This window comes from Epargyreus clarus, unplaced genomic scaffold (assembly GCF_041222505.1).
Source record: "Epargyreus clarus isolate Ecla_fem2 unplaced genomic scaffold, WU_Ecla_fem_2.2 ptg000026l, whole genome shotgun sequence".
Lineage (NCBI taxonomy): Eukaryota > Metazoa > Arthropoda > Insecta > Lepidoptera > Hesperiidae > Epargyreus > Epargyreus clarus.
In genome coordinates, this window is record NW_027332233.1 from 11,436,367 (window position 1) to 11,455,511 (window position 19,145).

Below are 19,145 nucleotides of genomic sequence, written 5' to 3' on the forward strand. Positions count from 1 at the left end.
CGTCTCTGGTACTGAATGGCCCACTCCACGGAGGGCGCATGCATTGGCGGGAGGGACGATCTTGTAGGGGAAACCACGTCGACCGCCTCCGGTAATTCACTAAGAAAAGTTATTTACTGATTGCCTCACAGGGATTCGTAAGTAATAGAAAGGGAAAACGTTTTATAACGTTGTTTTATAGCGTTTTGGGTAACCCTGGAAAATGAGGAAAAACCTAATACAAATCTACTAAGCACATATTTCGGTTACATACTTTTTTCTAATAGGAAACAAAATTTTCATCTTTATTAGGCGTGTGCCTATATGGTGCCTATAGGTAACGGCAATTATATTAGTTTTATTAAGAACTGTTTCTTACAATTCCATGCATTGATTGCATAACATAACATATCTAACTAAGGGTAACAATTAGCAAAGTTCTAGTACGTAAGGACAAAAATATCCATTTAATCGTAAAAGTTAAAGGTATCTAGTGTATCTTCTAGTGACGATGATGTAAAAATACCTATCAGTCCAAAACTTAAATCTTATAACTGCAAATTATTTTATATTTCCAACGTAAGTAATATAACCGTTACTCCTAATTACATGATAATTAGATAGCTAAATTCATGCTCATAACCATAACTGAATTATGTACCTAAGTACCTACTTACTTATTATTTTTAGCTACTGGTATTTTTCCGAATAAAATGAACACATACTTAGTTATGTGCATGTAGATAAGTAAAAACTTTTACATAGGTAAATTTTTGTGTGTGCACCATGATAACGCAAGTCTTGATTGACTCATGTCGCAGTAAAAATAAGTATATTATTATGTTGCTGTTTTCCAATTAAATAAATAAATAAACGCTTTCTACACTCACAGCCCTACACTAGGATTCCCTGTGTCGTGGGTGCCATGAACACACACATAGACAAATACACAAACACCCAGACCCAGAAACAGAAATCTAAATTCATCATTTAGATATCTGTCTGGCCGGGGATCGAACCCGGGACCCTTCGCGCGTCAGTCCGGCATGGTGACCGCTCCGCCACGCGGGTCTGCGAATTAGGCAGAATAGCGGCGACTAAACATCATCAGCTATTACCCGATGTATTGAATTACGGGAATTACCTACCAGCAAAAATCCCTTTATTATTAGTCATATAAAAGCTTAGGAGAATGCACCAGCAATCAGCATCTCTCCCAGTTTACGACTCACGAGGCAGTCAGTCGCGCGCAAGGTCTGGGTTCATTCCCTGGAAAACAAGATATCTTCAGTGTTGAGGTTTCCGTATAGGTACCTACCTCTGGAAGCTTTAAACCTTAGTACCGTCAATAATATTAGCTCTTGTCATAAGTATCTACTAAAATACTAAGTACATAATGCAGGTAGGTACATATACGAACTTAGATCAGTACCTGAAGTTCGCGAGTTTGGATAAGTACCTGCTCTACCTATAGGTACCTAAGTACGCCTTGCCTTTTTGTCTATAATTGTTATTCTTATTACAAAGCCTACGTATTTAAAAAGTTAGAAATAAGTTTGCTCTAAAAGTCTAAACTATATTTATATCGACACGCCAATAAGACACAATACAAAAGGTGAAAAAACACAGGTCGCCTTGAGGTAAATACCTAAGTTAAGATGATAGGTATAACCATGTGGTTCCCTACCTAATACCCACAACACCAGTTGTTACGTTGTCTGTAGCACCATTCATTCTTTACGTAATAAGGGTTTGCAAGAGGAAGTTAGTTAGGTACTTCTTAGGATAAACAACATTTTTAAGATATTTTTATTGTTACAATCAAGGCTTCAAGGGATGATACAGAATACAGACAAGTAATTAATTAAAAAAATCAAAAACCCGACTGCACCAAAAAGGCTGAAGTAGAATTTCCAAAAGCAGTGAAATAGGCATTTCATTATTTTTATCCAAATACAAAGTTTCATAGTAGGTGTCTGCTTCAAAAACAAAAGATGTTCAAACAATATTATCCTATTTTATCCTCGTAGTGTTCATTTACGCTATATAAAGAACCTATATGTAAAATTCCTGCACGCTTAAGTTCAGCGGTTTCCCTTTGCGTTGATCTCTGGCACAGCAACTCACTCATTTAGTCGTACAGTCATCTCGATGTGTATATACGAGTATATATGTACTAGCTGACCTAGCAAACGTTGTGTTGCCATATAAATAAAAAAATGTTAAGGATGAACAACCCTTATCACTTAGGTGTAAAAAAAATAGATAGTGGCCGATTCTCAGACCTACTGAATATGTATATAAAATTTGGTGAAAATCGGTGAATCCGTTTCGGAGGAGTACGGTAACTAACACGAGAATTTTATATATAAGATATATTATATAATGTATGTGTAATCTCCTCTTAATTTCCTTTATTTTGACACCCTACTCGATAAATTTGGTTAACTTTTTTAAAACGTGTTACTATTTCGCGAAAAAATTCACCATTTACTTTACAGGTCTATAAAATGTATAACTTCGGTAAATCAAAGTTTCGGTCATTATTTTACCTCGTTAGAGGTAGCATTTCATTATTTTTATCCAACAAGCCTGATACAAAATGTCATAGTGTTTGCTTCAAAATTGACGATTGTTCAAATGAACTTTTAACCCTTATTTTACCTTCTACGGGGCTAATTTTTCGGAGGGGGATAAATAAGTGCGTCCTTGTTCCTATCCAGAAAGCCAAATACAAAATTTTATAGTAGTTGCTTCAAAATTAAAGGATTTCAAAAAAAACTGTTTTCCCCTATTTTACCCTCTTAAGGGTAGAATTTCCAAAAGGCTTTTCTTAGTACTTATTAAAGCTATATAGAGAACCTGTGTGCAAAATTTCAGAACTGTAAGGTCCTTGGTTTAGACTGTACGTTGATTTCTGAAAAATGAAAAAGTCATTTAGTTAGTCAGTCAGTCAGTCACCTTACTGTTTTATATATATACAAATATGTTTTTATAATCTCCGTATAATTTCCTTCCATTTGATACCCTACTCGATAGGTTCGCTTAACTTTTTTTTTTAAATGTGTTACTATTTCGCGCCAAAAATCCGCCATTTTGATTTTTTTTTACTAACACCTATCTAAGGACACTCGGGTCATTGAGACAAATATAATGACACCTTAACTGTTGAAATTAATCCAGCCGTTTGTTAGATCAGATCAAATAAAGAAAGACAAACATACAAGATACGCGCGAAAAACATAACCCTTCCTTGGCAGTCGGGTAATGACTGAAAACGTAATAAGGTGATTTGAACAAGACTTTAGTGAGAAGCTGCACCTATCCTATCCCCTATCCTATAATGTATTTAGAACAAAATTATCAAAGGATTGTATAAAATATGAGAACATGAGAACATGAGATCGAAATTATAAGTTGAAAATATCTTATTTTAACACTGACTAGGTAAGTAGGTAGGTATATAACTATTACAGGTATCGCAAAACAATAACTGACTGCACGTGAGTTACAGGGTTTTGAAAAACTAAATTGTATAGGTAAAAGTAAGGTACCTACTTACATCCTATCCACTGAAAAGATGGAGAATTTTACAACGAAATATGATGTATTTATCTACCTATCTTTTTAGCTTTTTACAATCATAATCCTGTTTTGTACATATTGTACTTAATAAACCAAAATGACATATAATTAAGAGTTTCTGTCCGGAGACCAAATTCATGGATTCTGTGTAGGAAACTGTTATACCAAGTGACCATTCTACTAATATCGTATACCTACAACATAGCCAGTTTGTCGCATTGACTTCTTCATGTTAAAACATATGAGGGATTGATAACTCTTAAATATAATTATGTAGTTTTAAATTATAATATTAAATATTACATTCCAGGCATTATTAGAAATACTGACTACTATGTTGTTATTTATCATAATCTTGTTCAGTATTTCAAAAATGACTTATTCAAAAAATATCACAAATACATCATTTATGTACCAAACTTTAATAACTTTGTAAATAAGTTATCATTATTGGCCATGTTATTGGCATCGATTCTATTTACCTTGATTCGAGAGTTCGCTCGAAGTGCTGCCATCTGTCAATTGCCGACTGAAGATACTTTGCCATCAACTCGTTAGCTAGTGGTAGGTATTTACCTGCTAATGTGCACTATTATAATAATTTTATTTTTCGGTGATAAAGTTAATAATACAGTATGCAACCGTAATATATAATAATTATTGCAACAAATAATACATATTTTCTATATAGTGAACAACGCCATCTATTGTTACATGAATAAATGTCTTTTAGTATTTACGTTAGTCATTATTACTTTTACAGTTTACTGCTATTTTGGGGTTTGTGATATCTTATCAAGTGCCTTGCATTCAGATTGCATATCACAATTACGTAATGGTTTTACAAACTGCTGAACTCATTGCCTTATCATTCATAGTGCGATTGGATATCAGAATTTACCACAAAATTGTTTTTCTGTGTAATTATGAAGACATTTTGTGGTTAAGGGTCAGAATAATAAATGAAAAATACTAAACACTGGGTTATATTTATTAATATATTAAAATATATGAATAATAAATAAATGCCACCAACACAAATACCCTTAGTTCCATTAAATAATAATTGTGAATACAAATTGTGAAAAAATATGTAATCATTTAAAGATTACACATAAGGTGACTCGAAGAGAGTCATTTTCCCAAACTCTTCTTCAGGTTTTCAGCCAGCTTATCCATGAATTCGAATGTTTCGAAATAATCTGATCTCTGCACATTGCTCATGCCCTTAATACAGATGGCAAGATCTTTAGTCATAACACCGGACTCAATAGTATCAATGCACACCTTCTCCAGGGTCTCAGCAAATGTTTTCAGGTCATCATTGTTGTCCAACTTAGCCCTGTGCAAGAGACCTCTGGTCCAGGCAAAGATAGAAGCAATGGGATTGGTGGAGGTCTCTTTTCCTTGCTGGTAGAAACGATAGTGTCTGGTCACAGTTCCATGTGCAGCTTCTGCCTCTACAGTTTTGCCATCTGGACAAATGAGAACTGAAGTCATTAGTCCCAAGGATCCATAGCCTTGAGCTACAGAATCAGACTGGACATCACCATCATAGTTCTTACAAGCCCAAACAAAGCCTCCTTCAGATTTCATGGCATAAGCCACCATGTCATCAATCAAACGATGCTCATACCAAATTCCAGCAGCATCAAATTGAGATTTGTACTCTTTATCATAGATTTCTTGGAAAATGTCCTTGAAACGTCCATCATACTTTTTCAGAATGGTATTTTTAGTACTCAAGTACAGAGGGTACTTTCTATCCAAGGCATACTTGAATGACGAATGGGCAAAATCAACAATTGAGGCATCAGTGTTGTACATACCAAGGGCAACACCAGCACCCTTGAAATCATTTACCACATGCCTGATAGGTTCCCCAGAAGCAGGGGTGAACACAAGCTCGAGTTTCCCTTCTCCTGGTACAACGAAGTCAGTGGCTTTATATTGGTCAGCATGAGCATGACGGCCAATAATGATTGGCTTCTCCCAACCGGTAACAAGACGTGGTATATTCTTGCAAATAATAGCCTCCCTGAAGACAGTTCCTCCTAAAATGTTACGGATGGTGCCATTAGGACTCTTCCACATCTTCTTCAACTTGAATTCTTCTACTCTTTTCTCATCAGGTGTGATGGTTGCACACTTGATACCAACATTATACTTCTTAATAGCTTCAGCACAGTCAATAGTGACTTGATCCTCAGTTTTATCACGGTACTCAATACCTAAGTCATAAGTATGAAGCTCAATGTCCAAAAATGGCAAAATAAGTTTATCTTTAATCAAATCCCAGATAATTCTTGTCATTTCATCTCCAAGGATGTCTACAACTGGTCCAGCCTTGATTTTCGACATTTTGAAATGTTAAAATGGATCTGAAACAATTTTATAATTGCAGGTTAATAATATTAAAATATGTGTACAATTTAACCAAATCGTTCTGAAATACAATATAAATTTTCAATGGTATAAACCATAGTAGTTAAACAGAGAGCACCCAAAAACATTTCAACTTATTACATGAATAGAAGTTTGACACACTTAACAATCAATGATAATTAAATCGCAATCGCAAAGTGGCCCCTTTTGCATATCTAACTTTTAGCCTTTCCAGTGACAATATAGATATAATTAATGTATTCTGAAAAGCATTAACTTTTAAAACAATCTATGATGCAAAATTTTGCCAAAAACTTATCATTTTGTTATTGATTCAATGTGGTAGTGATAAGTTAACAGCCAACAAAACAAATAACAATTTATTTATACTAAACGAGTCTGATGACCCTAACACATTTAATAATCTTATTGAAAGTGAGAAGTCATCCTGATAAGAGATGTTTGTGAATATTCATACTGGGTTCAGCATGTAATATCTATTTGATAATATTATTGTTCATTGTATAATAGTTTAAGCATGTTTATGAACTACATTACTATTATTATAATAACAAAATTAAATTACTGTATTGAGGGATTTGTGCAATATTTACCTCATTTAGAGATATTTCTTTATCATACTTTTCACTAAGATATTTTTTTAAATCCAAGACTATTCAAAAAGAAAAGAGGGACCTCCCTCTTTTCACAAAGGATAATATGTAATTGCAAACATTAAACAGAGCTGACTTTTTTTTTTTTTGACCAGTATTCATTTCAATTTAAAGGATGTGTAAAGCTTTGCATTTCGGTATTTGTTGTTTTTGCGGAATAAAGGTATCTTAAATTAAAATTCAAGGAGTTTATAGGAAATTAGAGCCATTTTCCTTTAACCTCCAAAGTAAAGTATAGGTAGAATAATCCAAAATTATATAGATCCACCTGTGACAAGCATTTTAAAACAGTTATTCATTTGACGTAGTAGAACACGCATAGTAACCAGTCCAAATTTAAATCAACGAAAAACCTTGAAAGTTACTTTATGTACATGGAGATCAAAGTTCAAGTAGGAACTCAACAACCAATCAATAAGTTTAACTATTTACATTTGTAATGACTAACGTATTTTTTTGTGAAAATTCATTAACTTCCCTTTCACCATTCCCTAGCATCAGCGACGATGAAAGGGAATATATTCTGATAATTTAATTAACAAATAGCACCACAATCTTCATTAAATTGCGTTTACGTCTAATATATCATCTCCATATGAATACCATGATAAGAATACCATGATTTAACCGGTTTATAATCTCAATCTAATGGCGAAATCCCAATAATTAGCATTTTGGCATTCTTATCGTTTATGTAATAAAAATATATTTAGAACAATGGTAGTTTTAATGCAATTATAAGAAAACAATTGAAAAACAATACATTTAAGTATAACTTACACGCTATTAATTTATTTCTGTATTTTACCTTTTTAAATTTCTATAAATGTCACGTCACCGTCACAAGTACAATCAAATAGCAGCACCAATCAAGCAATCAAGACTGACTGCGCTATCTCTTTTCTTTTATATACTCGATACTCAGCGTATTCGTATTATAGTGATTTCGATTTATATTTCGAATGAGCTGACTAACTACAATACGATCTCTCTATGGACACACCCCTCTGCTCTTGGGGCTCTGACAACGCTCATAATATATTTATAAAAATAAAATAATTATAAATTCTTAATCGTAAATCAGTATTACTTAAGTATTCGGAATATTCTATCTAGTACATTAACAAAAAGTATTCGATGTTTTACAGAAAATAAGTTAGTCGTGTAAATAGGTATATTTTAGCATCAAATATTAAAATTTAATGTTTTTAATTAAAATAAATTATTGGTATTATTTATTTCTCCTTCGTAAAATCGATTCCAAATGGACCCAGACAAAAAATTCTCCCGAGGGATACCAAATACATCCATTTTAAGTAAAAGTAACTTTTGTACTGTGATCGCTTACTTTTGTTAAAAATATGAAAATAAATTAGTTAATTAATCAAGCTTTTCATGATAATAAAATAAAAATATACTTTATTATATGAAAGCTCATAGTTGCCATTTTGAGGTACCTTTTGCTAAGGCTGTAGCAACGGCTATAAATCTAATCTAAAAATGAGTTTTTGAAGGTATAGCACTAGCAATACTTAAATGAACTATGGCGAAGTAAGAACTCTTTACTTCGTAACTATAATCAACATGTATTTTACTAACTATAGCGATAACAGATTAACAAAATATCATCTTTTTTTTTTTTTTTTTTTTTTTTTTTGTTGACGAGGGGGAAACCTTCAAAAGGTACCCGATGCCTTGGGAGCGACACAGGGTTATGTGGGACTCTTACCGCACTAAAACCCCCCCCGGTGGCCGTCCTCAGCGCTGCGTAGAGGACTCCGGGATCTCCAAAGGAACGCAACCGGAGTCCTCTTAGCGCATTGCCCCGTCGGGCTCCGCCCAGGTGAGCTTATCGCTCACCGCACCGTCTGGTGCATACGACGGTATGCGACCACACATACCGCCGTCCTTCCCGGGGCCGTTGGCTGGGTGGTTCGAGCTCCCACTCTTGCCACCCACGACCCCAGAAGCCCCCTTTTAGTCGCCTCTTACGACAGGCAGGGGATACCGTAGCCCTATTCTTGTCCCGGAACTACAGGGATAAACAAAATATCATCTAGAGGTGTGACTAATATATTAGTAATAGGTACAGGTATTATAATACAAGCTATGTATATTCATATCAGGATAGGCGAATACAGAGTAATAGGTTACCAGGTATTAGTCAAATATTAGCGACGCGAAATAGCGAGGCGAGCAGGCGAGTCGCCTCGTTATGATAATATGATTTGCCGGCCGCGGTCATCTTCTCTCATTCAGTCGCCGAGCGGCCACAATAGAAATATGGACCATTATGGACACTCCCTACAAGCGTTCGAAACGGCACACTCACACAAACATGCGCCTGAAAACAACTAAGCCTGTTGGAGCATGAAGGAATATTTAATCACCTTCACCGGTTTACTTCTGCAAAAGGCATACCTACATGATTAATATCGTGCATATTCTCGAGATCTTGTATTTCATATTAATTATTGTAGATAATATTAACTACGCAGATATAAATACTACATTGAGTAGCTAATAGTGATCGGTTCACTAATATGTGACTAATATCCTATAATAGGTATGGTATCATAATATACGATAGCTAATATATTCAATAATAGGATTACGTAAAAATAAACCTAATATAACATCTCTACTATCCAATACATTAACAAAAACAGATGTTTTACGGATCTAAAAATATATTATTCGTGTATAAATACGTATATTGCAGTGAAATAATAAAAGTGAAGTAGTTAGTAGTGACTAAAAGTAGTGACTTAATTTACTTTTGTACTGTTTTCGCTTGTATCGATAGTTACACGATAATATCGTTATGCTCGTTCTTGTATTACTAATCTACTTTTGTTAAAATATGAAAATAAATTAGGTAAATAATCAAGAAAGATAATAAAATACAAATATACTTAATATTATGAAAGCTCATAGTTGCCATTTTGCAGTACATACTTTGTATCTTTTGCTAAGGCTGTGGCCACGGCTATAAAATTAAATCTAATCTGATGAGTTTTTGTAGATGTAGCAATACTTAAATGGACTTATGGGCTATTGCAAAGTAAGAAGTCTTTACTTCTAAACTATAATCAAATGTATTTTACTTACTATGACGATAATAGATTAACAAAATATCATGACACGATACGTTTATACGATATTTTGTAGGAATACGAGACATCGATACATTGGATAGCGCTGTTCGATATTTCGCTATATCACAATTCATTCACATTTCAGTTTCACAACTCAAATCACTTCACTTCACATCATCTGGCATCCCTACCTAATTGTAAATAATAAATGTGTTTTATTGATTTATTTTCAATGAAAATGAAAGACAAGTGATCTGAAACTTATTCAGGAGAGGTATGCAAGTGTTTCGTGACAAAAAGTAGATTTCGAGATGGTGATTCAAAAGAATTGGAGTAACGTCGAAGCTTCGCATAAAATTACTACAGGGGAAACCACCCCAAGCAGTACATGGAGCTTTCAAGCGCCTACTAAAACATTACAGATAACTCGAACGAATGTTATTAACACCATGCAAGCGGTAAGTATTTTATTTACGTAAACATATAGACAAAAGAAAAAGGATTTAAAGTATTTACACAGACGTCAAATAGACTCCAAGTGTATTACACACTTTTTGATATCTCAAAAGTCAAATATACCATAATCTTATTATGTGCGCTTTTCTACGACGCCTTTTACCTCTGTACCTCTATACTGAACATTAGTCTATGTCTAAATTCAAACGCTTTTTTTGTATGTGAGTACTTCCCTTGGTGGAGTGGTCACCTCACTCTCACACACACAGGGAGGAGTCTAAGAACAAGCTCTGGTTTGTGATCAGGCCTATTTAGATTCCTAGATACCTCTATAGAATGCATTATTGTTCTGTTTCAGAAGCAGCCAATAACGCGCCAAATAGCAATAAACACATTGGCGGCGATGCACAGAAGGTTCAGTCTGCCTGGCCCCGTACAGCCGCATTCCCGTCCGATTGCAGAGTTCCGGGCAAGTGCTAACAAGTCCCTGGACATACTCCGGCAGACCATACAGTCCTCTGTGACTAGGGAAATTGATCAAGTCATTAAGAAGTATTTAGAAGTAAGTACTTCTACTACTCATTATTTCAATTTCTACATACATACATAGAACATTTTGTCCTTTGAATTTGGTCCTGCATGTGCCACATATTTCTGCATGATTATAATGAAGGCACTGTCTTCTACTTATAAGGGTCTGGTAACTTGGAGATATTAATATGTTTCAATGTAGTCCTCAGAGTGGTCGATGTGGTAGAATTTAGGCAGAGATTAGTTGCAGATGTCATGGGCAACAGTAACCATTGAAGGAACACATAAAATAATTTTCTACTTTTTGGTGAATAAGTTGTAAAATTGTAAAATCCATTTGTTTTACCTGCCAAAGGACTGAAGGTTCTGGCAGAAATGTACCTTGTTTGTTGTGCCTTTTTCTACAATTGGAGCATATTAATTCACTTCTATTACTGAAAGTCTATAAAATTTACCTTGTAATGCTTGATATTAAAACACCATGTAAATATTATTATAAGCTGTTTTTGTGTTTTTCAGAAGTTCTTCGTGCCTGCTGTAAATAACATAAGGCTCAATTTGGGAGATGAATCTGTTTCTGAAGACCAAGTATGTAAACTTTATTATTAAGATGTTCCATGTGGACTTAATATCCTGTGCGCTAATTCCATTTGATACAGAGCAGTGTAGATTTGATCTTAGTGCATGGGGGATATCTCAAAAGTCACTATGAAAAAAAAGTACATGAGTATCACTTGTAATAATCGTTTTTAAATTTTATGGGAATTATTTTATAGGGATGTACTGCAAAATATGTGTAATATGTCTCAATTCTCGCACTGAAAATTAAAAAATATACTTTTGGTACAAATATGTTCACCTACTAATATACATTGGAGCAACTTGGTCATGGTTGCTCTGTTGTAAGAAGACTCATGCCCAGTATTGGGTCTTAAAAGAATTGTGGCAATGTTTATTTTTATGTAATATTCATGTAAACAATGCACTTCTAGGTACGGGCAGTGTGTAGAGCTATGTTGGATGCAACTCGCTTATTGTACACAACTCCCTCTAAACCAGCCCAACCATTTGACACTAGTGACACTGATGCCAGTAGCTTAGATGGGAGAACTATTAAACAAACTACAGTGAATACAGTATGTTGTTATTTATTTTTATTATTGTATAAATTAGTCATATAATTATGCATTAATATATTAGGTATTAAACATAAAAAAGACAAGAAAAATAACCTTGAAGACAGCTAATGCATGGATTATGTATAATGTAATATTTTCAACACAGTTGTATGAAATAAAATTTGCATTGTATTACCTATTTTATTATTCTAAGAATCAAACATAAAGTACACAATATGAATATTGTAGCAACTTGTTTCATTGTACTGGAAGTTCTGTGATATTGAGTCTTATTCTTTAATGTTGCCATTTTAGTTAACAAGTGCAACACAAAATAAGCGTAAAGATCCAGAAATTGAGATTGATGGTACCAAATGTAAGAAGATAAAGCAAGAAGACGGTGCAGATAGCTTGTCATCCTCGCCAATGCCATCACCAGCTGTAAGAGATCCGGAGAAATGGGATCCTGCCAGGTTGACTCCGGACACACTGTTTATTATGGGGTCTCATGCTCATAAAGTAAGTATACATGATTTTGTATTTTGTTATGAGTTACTGAAATTTAGTAACATTTCACACTATATTTATAAGTAAAATATAAATAATATTGGAACAAATCTCTGATCTAAGCTTCATATTCAACTAACAAGAGTTAATGTCATTGGACAATTATAGATATCATGTACTTCACAAATAAATACACTTCTGTTACTTCACACTTTACTTCTCCAAAACAATTTTTTGGTCAATATTTATTGGACTTGATTTTCCAAACACACTAGTTAGTAATTGAACATATTTTTAAACTAACAGTTGAATACAAGTTATACATTTTTTGGTTACAGGTGCTTGGGCTAGGTAATTCACGCGGTCGATTGTACACAAGGCATGCTGGCTTGCTGAGGTATCCAGCAGATACTGTGGATAAGGAATGGATAGCCAATCATAATTTGGTAAATGCTGTTGGTGGTAAAACTTATATTATGGTGAGCACTTTATTCTTTAATTATTTTATTATACAGACAAACATCTTTATCATTTAATTTCACACAACATTTGATTTTACAGGTTTTAGAAGATATAGAGGAACTAGCAGCAAGTGATGCTTATAAGCACAATTCTCTCCCAATGCTTGGTGAGTTGACAGGATTTAAGGTACCACCATTCATGCTAAGAAAAATAAAGGCTTATGTGCTTAAGAGGTCTTTGAGTGGAGATATTAGTAATGCCAATAGTCCACAACCGTCTACAAGTAACATTCCAGAGGATAAATATAAAATTGATGACATAAAAATAGAAATAAATGCAGATACCTATGATACTGGGACTTTCAATGCAAGTCAGTATATCACTAGTGCGGATCGTTCGAAAGACTTTGCTGGTATTTCAATGCCAAAGGAACAAACAGATTTAGCAGATATAAAGGTGGAAGATATTCGAGATATCAAAGTGGATATAAAAGTGGAAGATTTGAATCAAGTCAATGGTATCAAAGTTGAGGATTTGGATGGTCATGAGATAAAAGTTGAAGATATTGATGATATTAATGTACAAGCAATTAAAGAGGAGGATATAAAGTTGGAAAGTGATAATGCTTTTGACTTATGCAAAGTTAATAATGATGATCAAAGTCACTTGGTTGATGGGTTGTTGGAGTCTGACATAGAGTTCTTAAGCAGGAATTTGGGTAACATTGAAAGTGATGCAGATGCTAGAAAAACAATAGAAAAACTGACAGGCGCTAATCCAGACACTATTACTTTGGTAGGAGATGAGTTTGACATAGGAAATGCTCTGAATACAAGTAATGTAAGTAAAATATTTTTATGTAAGTGTTTTTTTTTAAATTACAACTTGTTTGAATGTAGTAAGACAACTAATAAGTGAAAAATTATAAAATTATGTTCTTACTTATTTCTTAGACAATACATAGGAATTATATTCTGAGTTGGTTATGATGAACTGCATTTGTGAAGTGCTTATTCTGTTTTGATAGAATGGTTTGGATGTCGACTACTTACATATGTGGCCTTGTCTTTGTTTTATTTAAAGTTGGTTATTGATGTTCATGGGCGGCAGTTACCACTTTATCATCAGATAGACTGCTCCTTTGATACACTTTATAGAAAACGGTTTAATTCTTTTCACTTACTAATATAGTTTAAACCATTATTTTCCAGTACCCGTCTCCCCAGAGCACAAAGTGCATCACAGTGGCGTCCACCACGAGCGGCATGATCCACAGCGTGCCGGTGGCGCAGCTGGCGCCGCCGCGCATCACGGGCAGCACCGTGCACTACTACACCAGCGCCGTGCAGCCGCCCGGGCAGCGCACCGTGCACCACCTGCCACAGTCCACCATCACCATACAGAATATACCAGGGACGAACTCGCAGATGATTCGCGGGTGAGATGTCTTTTTTTAGTTTTAGAATTTGGCACCCAATCAGAATTTCCCCGGTACTAATTGTCAGATGATTCGCGGGTGAGATGTCTTTTGCATTTTTAGAATTCAATAAACAAATGCTAAAGACAGAAGCTTGTTACTATGTCTCTGCTGTATTAGATAGAACTGTAATAGACAAAAACACTTAAATTAATTATTTCGTCATCATCATGTCCCATTGCGGCGTACGGGTTTCCTCTCAGAATGAGAAAGATTGGGCCTTGGGTCAAGTGCGAGTTGGTAGACTTCACATAAGATTTTTTTTTGTAAGTTTTCTTATGTGGGTTTCCTCACGATGTTATCCTGCACCATTTATGCAAGTGATCATTAATTTCTAATACGCACATACCTTTGAAAAATCAGAAATGTGTGCCTGGGATTTGAATCTCGAACCTTTCGATCAAGAGTTTCTATAACTGCTATAACTAATTATTTACAGAGTGTGTATCTTATTGAAATAGGATTAAAGGTATATAGGTATTTAGACCTATTTTCGAAAAATTGAATTTTTGTTTTCGAATGCTATTATATTCTTATATTTTGTGTTACAGATTACCAATCAATCCGAAAGGTGGAACCATCAGTACGGTAATGTCACAGGGAGGCGGCACCACAGTGATTGGCTTCGGCACCAGAACGTCCAACGGAACTATAATCGGAACCCCGACTCAGTACGTCAACGTATCGTCGAAATCCTTTCCAACGGGTAACATTTTGCACAATGCGATCGTCTCGCGGAATATTATAAACCGGTCAAATATGAACACAGTGTCTTCTGGCGTGTCGTTCAACGTGACCGCAGTAAGGCCGGCGTTGCACACAACATCGCCGAAGATAAACACGATTGTGTCGGCGAGCGGAAACGACTTCGACAGCATTAACGGTAAGGATTTGATGGACAGCTGTGGTTCGTCTGTTATGCTAAAGAAGGTGCTCACTTTGGGCAGCGCTGGCGCAGCCAAGTCTTTCATGATGCACAACACACAAAAAGTCTTGTCTACTGGGTTCGCTAGTGGTTCGACTCCACCGCCTAACGTGACGATTGTTAGTTCGGGAACCAGTGGTATCTTGAATACTGGTCCACCGAACGTAGTTTGCCCCACATCTGGTAACCTGAGCGCTACACATGCCACTCTGTCCGCTTTGTTATCGTCCAACGCTGAAAAGGCACAGCCCAAAATTTAATCCCTTGATAAGTAAATGTCTCGTTACTATACGCTTTTAATAAATACTCGTTTAGGATATATTTTTTCATGTCAGATTCGGAAATATAGATGGGAATCGCAGGTTAAATTTAAATAAGATGATTTAATTTATTTTTAGAGGTTTAAGCCACATATTTAAACCTGATAATCATATGATACGTGCATATATAGTACGCGGTATCGTACCAAACATAGTTTTTCTTTATCCTTCCGTTTCTCATAAGATTGCTACCATTCTGAAAGTCAGCCTGCATACTTGATTTGCGGATATGATGAATAGTGCTGCCCAAAGTTTTCAACGACATGGAGGGTTCTTCCTAGTAGTTTAGATATATACTGCATTAGTGCTGGATTACTTTGTAAAATTCTAAAATGCATATCAGTTACCATCCGAGTGGCGAATACGTATATATATTTTAATATGAGTAAAAAAAGAACATTAATCTATTCGCATTGGTTTATTATAATCTGACATGAAAAATATATCCTATAAATAATTTTACCAAATTAAAATGAATTTTTAAAGTATTATACAGCGATCTCAGATTTAGTATTTTAGTCAATAACTATATTCTTTAAGTCTTGTGTCACTTTTTTACAGAAAAACATATTTTTTGAACTACCTTTTTTTCAATACAATCACAATTGAATAAGTTACTCTTAACGTTATACCAAGGCAAACTTTGCTGCCATACTGTGTTAGCTCAACTTCGTATTGTACCTAGAAATTAATTGCATTCCATATTATGCTTATAGAATTTAAGATACTCATTCTGTATTAGAAATTCTAGTAATAAGATTATAATGATATGTATTATCTACCTCTTAGGTTAGCGAATTGTTTTAAATTGTTTTCGTATGTTAAGGGGAATCATGGTTGTGTTTACTGTGTGCCAAAGAAAATCTATGACATTACATTATATAAATCAGTATTATTTATGTGATATTTAATCTATTCATATATTATGTATATCTATAATCAAACGCTTTGAACTCATATTGTTATTTAAAGTAATATTACATTATTCAATGTCAAAGTATTACCTATAACTTAAAAAGGTATTATTATTTGCAAGAGATTCCAGTCGAATATAATAATAGTGTGAGTATTATTTCACATGGATAATTATTTTACAAAGGACCCCAGTTAGGAAAAGACAGTTTTTATTGTTATTTAGTAATATTTTTTATAATTACATATAATATATGATATATTTATTACTTGGATTGGAATCTATCGTAAATCATTCCATTTCTTTCACAGTATTATTTAATTATAATTATGGTGAAACTCAATTATTGATAGTTACATAATAATGACGCTAATGACATATGAACAATATTTAATTCAGGTATCAGGCGATTAAATTCAGGATAATTATAGGGATTCTAATATTATTTATAGTATGTGTTCACATTAAACAATTGCTGGCACTATTTTTCTATTTATATACCTAGTTGATAGTTTTAAACACGGGTCAAATCACTGCCATGTCTTAATTTATTATAGAATGCTGTTAACGTATTGTGTCTAATGATAAAATACTGCTGAATATAAATACAATACAAATATGTGTATCATGTGTCTCTCATCATGGATCTCTTATTTATTGGGAGCAGGACTGAAATTGATTTTATTTTTTTTAATTTTTTGTTAGCTTTTTTTTTATTTTAGCAATATTTTGGTTTGTTGTTGATTGTTAAGCTTACGAATCTTATGTGATTTTGCGACGGAGAGTGACTTTTTGTAAGTAGCCAAAAACTGGTTAGAGTAATTGATTTACTCGGATCTATCATATCTTTGAGCGTTTATTCATGATTTATATAGCAATACTTAAAAAAGCTTTATAAAGACTTTCTGTATAAATAAGTGGAAAAACATTGAGTGTCCTTATCTGACTGGTTAAAGTCTATTTCTCTCTCTTTAAGTGACCAATGTAACCAAAATGATTTGTTAGTATTTAATATTTTAACAAAACGATGCATTTCAGTGAGTAAGATTTTAATACAATAAATACATGTTTAGCTCATTTAACATTTTACATTGCCAGTCGCTTTTGTTGTAGTGAAGTCAAAGTATAAAAAAGTTTGGTTACTTACAATTAAATAACTTCATTCGTCGATATAATTCTCTCGGATAGCTTATTTTTATGTTTATTTATTTAAATTGTTTGTTGTGTTGTTATTTATTTAATTTATTTATTTAAATTGTTTCATGTTGCAATGATATACGTAATATCAAGCTTTAATAAATATAATGTGTATGCGACGCTTTTGTGCAATTTGTTTTCTCATTTTTATAGCTTATATCTATTAAGTGCATTATTATTGTAATTGGCAATTGGTTTATTTGGCAGTGCACAACTACATGATTTATTAATTTAAGACGTAAAATAATTGTGTTTAAATTTGAGGCTGCTAGAACCAGAGTGGCGTAACGGCATTTTAATGATTTTTGACCTATTTGTATTTTCGTAATTTAAAAATGTTGTTTAGTCTAACTAAAGTAATTTGTATGACTACACCTCCTCGCAACAACTTCAGAGCGGACCATACACTTTTATTTTCTCCATATTGTAAATCATGTTATTGTTAGTTAGGGTACTCTGGTTCTAACAGCCTCATTTTATGTATACGTGTGTGTACGTACTCTATAATGTGTTTCATAGAATGTTTGTAAGAAAATTAAAATTGTGAAGTCTAGGGTCAGCTATCAATCTATCTTATTCATCAGATTGATGTTATTAAAATTGCGAATATTTTTTTAATTGGACGTAAATATAAAAATGAATGTGTTGTTCTACATTATATCTGGTGGAATTGTTGCTTATTTGAGTTGTGCACTGTTAAATATAACCCAGATCATTGTTTTATTAGCTTAGCTTTGAATTGCAATATTCTTTATTATATTTATAGTGAAAATGCCTGTTATCTCTTTTAGCTTGTTTTTATATTTTTGTTATTTTTTTCGTATGATGTTTTGTTTGTGATTGTTGCTTATTGTCAATGAATCATATCATTGTAGTCAAGTACTTGTCGACTTTTTTGTTTCAACGACTTTTATTATACTAAACATTCAGTATTCTTTATTAAATGTATGATGGATGATGGTCGGAGGAACCGAGTGGTTGATGCAATTTGTAATGTACGATTGTTTGTTAGTTTGAAACGTAATAAAATAAATACTTAAGTCGGTAATGTGTGTGCAAGTAGTAATTCACGGATACTACCACATTAATACTTTCTCCCAAAGAAAATGTCTTTATTTTTACGGACTTCATATTATTACATTATTTATATATAAATTTAATTTTATGTAACATAAATTCACGGTATTCTACTTTAACACGGTATGATTACTTAAATATAGCCGAATTCGGGTATTTTAATCTCCTAACTCCTAACTAACTAAAAATATATTTTGCTAATAAAAATAACAAACGGATGTGCCGTCCATCTGCCTATAGAATTAGTCGTATAAACAATCTTAAAATATAATATCGTTGCTATGTACACGTAGTGTTGGAATATCTTGTACAAATTTGTCTTTTTACGTTAAAGTTTATTTGAACTTAAAACAACAATGCAGTCACGCTATTAGAAGACAGAAATAAGTGACCAATGAATAAGATATCAGGAAATTGACTTATAATGTGTGGGTTCACAAG

The 19,145-nt window shown here is 33.6% G+C and overlaps 2 protein-coding genes across 3 annotated transcripts; one reads left to right on the top strand and one right to left on the bottom strand.

Moving 5' to 3' along the window:
• Positions 1–4,534: 4,534 nt before the first annotated feature.
• Idh (isocitrate dehydrogenase [NADP] cytoplasmic) lies at positions 4,535–7,569 on the bottom strand. 2 transcript variants are annotated; one of them, XM_073087572.1, is made up of 2 exons: positions 7,432–7,569; positions 4,535–5,945 (listed from the first exon to the last, which is right to left on the bottom strand). In XM_073087572.1, exon 2 carries the CDS (start codon positions 5,923–5,925, stop codon positions 4,699–4,701), a length of 1,227 nt encoding a protein of 408 aa, XP_072943673.1. In that variant the 5' UTR covers positions 5,926–5,945; positions 7,432–7,569; the 3' UTR covers positions 4,535–4,698. The 2 variants fall into 2 exon arrangements, with proteins under 2 accessions (XP_072943673.1, XP_072943674.1); XM_073087573.1 differs by having other exon boundaries at positions 7,404–7,526.
• Positions 7,570–9,884: 2,315 nt separating this feature from the next.
• Positions 9,885–16,632, top strand: LOC140753556 (uncharacterized). Its single transcript, XM_073088255.1, has 9 exons — positions 9,885–10,179; positions 10,536–10,739; positions 11,228–11,296; positions 11,701–11,844; positions 12,142–12,345; positions 12,672–12,812; positions 12,895–13,635; positions 14,007–14,233; positions 14,824–16,632. The coding sequence occupies exons 1-9, from the start codon at positions 10,033–10,035 to the stop codon at positions 15,455–15,457; spliced, it is 2,511 nt and encodes an 836-aa protein (XP_072944356.1). The 5' UTR covers positions 9,885–10,032; the 3' UTR covers positions 15,458–16,632.
• The last annotated feature ends 2,513 nt before the right edge of the window (positions 16,633–19,145 follow it).